The sequence below is a fragment of the Melopsittacus undulatus genome, chromosome 1, assembly GCF_012275295.1.
Source record: "Melopsittacus undulatus isolate bMelUnd1 chromosome 1, bMelUnd1.mat.Z, whole genome shotgun sequence".
NCBI classification, from domain to species: Eukaryota; Metazoa; Chordata; class Aves; order Psittaciformes; family Psittaculidae; genus Melopsittacus; species Melopsittacus undulatus.
This window is the reverse complement of record NC_047527.1, coordinates 90,385,735-90,392,473: the sequence shown is the minus strand read 5'-3', so window position 1 is coordinate 90,392,473 and position 6,739 is coordinate 90,385,735. Positions and strand designations below refer to the sequence as shown.

The 6,739-nt window shown below is 39.9% G+C and overlaps 1 protein-coding gene across 2 annotated transcripts; it reads left to right on the top strand.

Annotated features, from left to right (window-relative positions):
• The first annotated feature begins 345 nt into the window (after positions 1-345).
• Positions 346-6,463, top strand: LOC101880653 (transmembrane protein 14C-like). 2 transcript variants are annotated; one of them, XM_034068889.1, is made up of 5 exons: positions 346-383; positions 591-674; positions 2,836-2,937; positions 5,601-5,688; positions 5,884-6,463. In XM_034068889.1, exons 2-5 carry the CDS (start codon positions 599-601, stop codon positions 5,939-5,941), a joined length of 324 nt encoding a protein of 107 aa, XP_033924780.1. In that variant the 5' UTR covers positions 346-383; positions 591-598; the 3' UTR covers positions 5,942-6,463. The 2 variants fall into 2 exon arrangements, with proteins under 2 accessions (XP_033924780.1, XP_005149949.2); XM_005149892.3 differs by lacking the exon at positions 346-383 and adding an exon at positions 392-509.
• The last annotated feature ends 276 nt before the right edge of the window (positions 6,464-6,739 follow it).

Below are 6,739 nucleotides of genomic sequence, written 5' to 3'. Positions count from 1 at the left end.
ACATTCTGGTACACGACTAGGACAGACTGGGTGTACACAAATGCAGTTAGGAGGGTGTTTTGCCTCTCACTTAAAAGAAAAACAGAAAAAACCTCGCCTGCACTGAGGTCTCTCCTCCTTTTTTAGGCACTGAGGCTGGCTCGGGCATCCCCGATACCCCAGCAAGGGGAATCATCCGTAGCTGGGTGGGAAGGCGCCAAGGCTTTCTGCGCCGCACCCCAGGCAGCGGTACACACCACCCCCGCTGCAGTTTGCTGATTAGGTTCCCCCGCTAGTTTCAGAACAGCCGGAAAAGGGAAGCTCTGGGTGGTGCGTTGCTTTCTCGCTTCCCCTTCCGCAGCCCGCTCCGCCCCGGTTTGCTGTGGAGTGCTGTGGCCGAGCGGGTGAGTTCTGTTCGCGTACCCTCCGCAGTAGGGCAGAGAGACTCCTCCCTCCCCTCCATCCCCAGGGCTGCGTTCCCAACAAATCGGGTTTCAGCTGTTGAACTCGGTTTAGGGCTTAGGCTTTAAGTAGGTCTTGCGTGTGGAAAAGTCCCTGTGGCAAAACGCTGTGTTTTGGGATACTGATCCTTACACTAATTTTTTTTCCAGTTTCCGGCATGGCAGTAGACTGGCTCGGCTTTGGCTACGCCGCTCTGGTGGCATCAGGAGGGGTCATTGGCTATGCAAAAGCAGGTACGGTGTGGGAAGTGCTTGTATCTCCCTCTCCTTCCTCCCCCCAACTCCCCCAGTAACTTTGTGTGAGCTGGGCGGCTTTTTACCAAGGCGTCCTATCTCGAAGTTAACGCAGGTGTAAAATTTATCAGTTTGTGTCATGTGCTGCTAACTTGCTGCTGTTGGGGTGTGGTGCTTTTTGGGCTGAACTGTTGCTTTTGGCTGATAAGACAACAATTTGCTTTCTGGTAGATGCTGCTGTTCTGCCTTTGCATTGTGCTCTTTGGGAGAGCTGACATAAATTTGCTTCAGAAAGGCTTTTTTTCCCTTGCTATTTAAATATAAGCATTTTATTATAAATGCTCTGTATGGCTTAAATTACCTTTTTTTGCCCCCTTAGAGATCTATTCACATTTTAATGTTTGATGGCAACAGTATACGGCAAGCTGCAGCATTTGCAGAAGGATCCTTTCTCCAAAGCGAGCTAAACAATGCAAATCAGTCCTTAAACTAGTTCCTTTTCTGGACTCTGCATCATAAGATTACCCTCTGACCTATTGCTTTCCTTCCCTGTCCCTTTTCTGAGTTTGCCCTCCTCCAGACAGAACTGTGGATTCACCCCTGCTGCAATACTGTCTTTTCAGCTTTGAAAATCCCTTATTATCTCATCCCAGATGGGAGGACAGGGCCATGTTGATGTGAGGGTAGCCGGATCACAGGGGTTTTGAAGGGGGAACAAGAACTTTTATGGTGACCTGTAGGGATTAAACAACAAAATTCAAACCCACAACTATCATTTCCCTAGTAACAACTTGGAGAATCCCCCCCAAAAATGAAACCTTCATCCATAAAGTTAAGGTGGTGATACATTCTTTTATCAGAAGGTCTATTTACCCATACAGGTGGTGATCAGCAGTAGGTGCCTTGGGAAGAATGTGAGAACAGGGCAAATAAAAGACTGATTGATTTTCCTCTCTTCATTTAGTCAGTTCTCTATCTCAGTGTTTTGAGACTCAGGAACTTCCTGAGCCAAAGGTGATGTGGTTGTCCTATTAGAGTGTGTATGTCATAACTGCTTAAACAATGCCTTGAGATAAAATTCAAGGGTATGATGGCCATTTCCTGACTCCCAGGCTTGTGGAAAGAATTGTAGGTACAACATGTGGGTTGCTAAACTGTATTCTGTGCAGAGCAGCCTCTTACTAGAGCGCGCATCTTAAAAAGTACAAGAATATCTGTGGCTTTCTGTCATCTTTAACTCTTGCTTTTCATACAAAAAAAGAAGGATCTGAAGCAATGTTATGGTTACTTTGTTGACCACTGAAAAATGTTTACTTTCTGGTTGCAATATGCAATCCTCCTGTAACATTTAGAGGAGATCTTTATCAGTTTAGCTTTGCAGTCTTGAGTCTTTTAAAGGTGACCTGGAAAATGGAGTATATAAAGAACCACCCTTAATAGCATAAAGTCCTGAATTTTTTATTAGCCTTGCTGGGGGCATTCACCCCTCACAGTGATCATACCACTTCATTACTTGACGTGATCTTTAAATCACCAACTTGGATGTGCTATCCTTTATCTTCTTGTGTTTTGGGATTATAATTTGTTCTGAGGACTTGATCCAGAGTTTAGGTGAGTCCAGGGAGCATTCTTCTAAAATCTGCAGTTACCTTTAGATCAGATCTCAGGTGTATTTAAGAGCTTATACCTCTCTCATTCAACTCCATTCTTCAGCAATGCTTTTTGTCTGCACGCCCTTCTGCCCAGTTCAGTCCACATGCCTATTTTTTCTCATCTAAACCCCTTAATATTTAATCCATCTATTTTACTGCTTCTCAAGAAATTCTGATATTACTGTGTTGAAACAACACACTTCAGTTTGCACAAACACTGATTCTTCTGCTTTTCTCACTATTCTTTCCATCATAGACATATTAATGGCTTTGCTGTTAAAGAATTAAATACTAATGCTATTTGTATCTTATGAAAGAGTGTTTGTACATGTTTCTGGGTGCAGATCAGCATTGTCTTAATATTTTAAAAGAAAAAAAAACCCTCTAATCTGCTTTATTACAATGAATGCCTTCTTTTGTTTTTCTGCTAATGTTTGTGATTTACTAAACAAATAAGCTGATGAGCAAGTTTATTTCTAAGCTTCTAATAAATGCATTGTCTCATTCAGGTAGTGTTCCGTCACTAGCTGCTGGCCTTTTGTTTGGGAGTTTGGCTGGACTGGGTGCCTATCAGCTCTCACAGAACCCCAGTAATGTTTGGATTTCTCTTAGTAAGTTGTTTAAAAATTTTAATTAGAATGGATTATATTTATCCTAACATAAAATGAGTACATAAAAGCATTTTCAGAAGAGTTAAACTGATGGTGTTAGAAATCTAGTTTCAATCCAATCCTTAAACTTGTGGGTTTGTGAAAAATCTCCATTAGTGGCCAAACTCAACCGCTCTCCCTGGAGTGTGAGCTGTTAGTGTTATTTATTTTTTTATAGCATATATTGTGAATGTATATTAAAAACTGCTTGTCTTGGTGTGTCTTGCTCAGTGATTTCTCACTATTACTGCATCCCTTTTGCAAGAAGTATACAGTGCTTTGGGTGATAGTTCAAACTGACATTTTTGTTCCTTTTCTAGAGGAAAAACAGAAGAAGAAATATTTGTTATTTATCATTAGTTTGTCGTCTGAATGTCAAAAAACCTACAGGTTATGAAGGAAAATGTGTGCTAGGATGAAGTGAAACTTAGGCAGTTTAAAAGTAACAATCAAACCAAATACCACTATTTCACAGCCTTTAGCAAAATAAATCAAATAAGCAGTTTGTGTTTAAAAACTTGTATGTAGTACAGTGTGAATCTCCTAAATTTTGTCTTTCTGCAATTTACCATATAGAACTCAGGGTTGCGATCAAGTTAGGACAGATTATCATCTATCACTTTAACCTGTATGTGTCTAAAGCTCATGCCAGTTGCAAAATAACATGACTTGAACTTTTCCTATTCACTAATAAGTAGGGTACCTTGCAATTACAGTGGGCTGAGAAAATACATGTAGGAAGTTCCTGTAGGTCAGCTGGTGCCTGACACTTGTTAGGCTGCTGGACCTCTGGCCAGTGTGTTGGTAGTATGCTCTCCATTCATGGTCTATAGAAGATATCAGTGCACGGCAGTTCTCTAGCACTAGCTATGTTTCAATCCCCAGGCTTTGCTGAATTAGTGGCTGCCACCATGCATGTGTCTCGTACTGGCATGTTTAAAGAATCACAGTACAAAGGAAGTGCTAGTAAATTGATGTCTGACCTTTGTGTGTCCTCTTTTTGACTGGATCCTACTTACAACATTCTGCAGGAGACTGGAGCATTTCAGTTCAGGAAGTGTGATTCTCCTGCAGATTGCCCGTACCCCTAGCAGGTTATTTTGTTATTGCTGAAAATAGCAGAGATTGTGATTGGCTTATTTTTGTTTGACAGATATGTTTGAATTACAAATGTATTGCATGCCTGGGGAGATATAACAGCGAAGCAAGCTTCAGCAATGCCATTTCTTCTTCCTCCTTCTTGGAACTGGAAGTTCCTTTCTCCCTGACTTGGAGAAGCTAACTGTGGAGAGTCACTGCTTAGTGCTTGGAGAGCTGCCACAGACTATAGCATTTGTTCACTGAAGCAGTGACACAGTGTCTAGCTCTTTGATATGTGAAAGTTGGAAGTGAAAGCAAAAGGCACAGCATTTCTCTCCACTTCAGCATTGTCTGCAGTGCAATCCACTTCCACATTTACTAGATAGGTCAAAAGCTGTGCATGATCAAGCCTAAATAATTGGAGTAAACTGTGGATACAGCAAGCTTAACAGGAGTGAGAAAGTATTTTCCCAAATGTGAGGCAGTCAGAAACATTTCTATAATTAGGTAGTATATGGAGTCTTCATCCTTTTTGTGCTGAAAGTTTTATGAGAAGGTGTATTCTATTTCTGTTTCAGACAAAATTGCATGTAGTGAAGTGTGCATATGAAGACTGACTACTGATTAGAGGTTGAGGCATTTGAATACTGAAATATTTTAGTTCTCTCTTGTTCTAATCTCTTGCATATCTCCTTATATGAGATTGCTAGATGTCAATGAGAATATCTAGAGTGGTGTTAGGGAGGGAGGATGCCATGATTGGGATTTGATATGAGCTGGGTCATGCAGGACCAGTCACTCCTCAGAAGCAATTGGAGAAGAGTGGTTGGAATAACATGTTGTGTGTAGTTGTTACCACTGGGTAGCAGATTTGTGCTAAGACTAAGGATTACATTGGTATGTTTTCCCTGTAGTTTTCTTAGTATTCAGTGTTTCTTTGAGCTACTGCATTCCAGGGATTGGTGTTTCTGTTTTACTGACTCAGGGAAGCTACCTGGCTCTGTGTCTCTGTCAGTTAGTCAGGATATGTTTAACTCTCTGATCTTAGTAGAAGGTCTAGCATGACTGAAATGGATTGATAAAGCTTAGTACTTACATAACACATTTCTCTTTTAAAGTCTTTTGCAAGCATAAATCAGTTAATTCTCTGAACATTACTACAAGTTAGACACAAAAATGCTCTCTCCCTTTTATGAAAAGTGAGGGAATTATGTGCACATTTAGTGGTTCACCTGTGCAGAGGGAATGAGTGGGTTCCAGAGGAATCTAGCATAGATTTTTTTTCTAGTCTCCAAAGAGGTATGTTTTGACAAAGAAACTTGAGGAGTGTGTGCAGAAGCATATGGAGTGCACTGCTAGAACTTGTTTCAGAATATTTACTCTTCATGTATTGAGGCGTTCCAAGGTTTGACTCTTTTAATCTATTGCATGAAACAACCCCCTTTCACTTCCTACTGCTCTCTATTCTGTTAGTTCTGAATTGTACCATCTCTCTTACACACATGCATCTCTGCCTGACTGTACTCTATAATCTCTCATTTAAGTTACATCTGGAACACTGACTGCCGTCATGGGAACAAGATTTTACAACTCTGGAAAATTCATGCCTGCAGGCCTAATTGCTGGTGTCAGGTACAATACAATATACTTTTTTCTTTAGTTTCCTATGTGTAATTTCTTATTAGTTTAATTAAACAGAGATGGAGTGAATAATGTTTTGTGAATTTTGTTTTCATGCAGCAGTTACATGGGAAGTATTTGAAAATGAATTGATATTATTGTTATTATTATTACTAAATTCTGTGGGTTTTTCCCCTCCCTTAACAGTTTGCTAATGGTTGGAAGATTAGCACTGAAGATGGTGGAAAAGACCCATGACAAGTAACTGTCCATTTTAAAGTTTAGTATCTGAATAAAGAAATCTGATACTGAAGTTGCATGAATACAGAAGCAAGAAGATGGAACAATTTTCTCTATCAAGACAATTTTTGTCTTTTTTTATATAAGGGGAGAGCAGGATGATGGGACAGATAATTTACATACAAGGTGCTATTTGTTTCAACGATCTGGTAGAGCTGTTATTATGTAGTGAGAAACTGGTTCTGGGTTTGAGCTTTCCAGATATGTTTCAGTGTATTTTAACACTCCCAGGTTTTGTATTCCAAAAGATGCTGTATGTAGTATAGAGGACCTGTAATTAAGAAAGTATCCACAAAGAAGCACCAGGACTTAGTGGCTAAATCCAGCAGTGTATCTTACACCTTTCATACGAAGTATTACAGTCTGGTTTACCTGTTGCATTATGAACTGATACACCATGTCTGTGTAACACCAGATTTTCCCTTTTTATTGTCAAATGATGGTACAATGTTGTTTTTCTACAAGTAAAATATCTTACAAATCTTTATTTGCCATGTCTTTGTATTTTTTCTGTGTGTATGAGGGTAGAGGATGTGGGGCTTTTTACCCTACTGTTTTCTTCTCAGTGGAAGTCTTTGCAGTGAACTGTTAGTATCAAAGTGCTCTTTGAATTATATTTAGAATCACTTTTTAAATGAAGGGGCAGAAGATTAAATAAGGGGCCTTCATTAACACTGCATCAAAACTGGTTTTGGAAAGAAATTTACCCTGTGGATTAATTAATTGAGATCTGTGCTAGGCTAAATGAACAGTTGAATGTGAT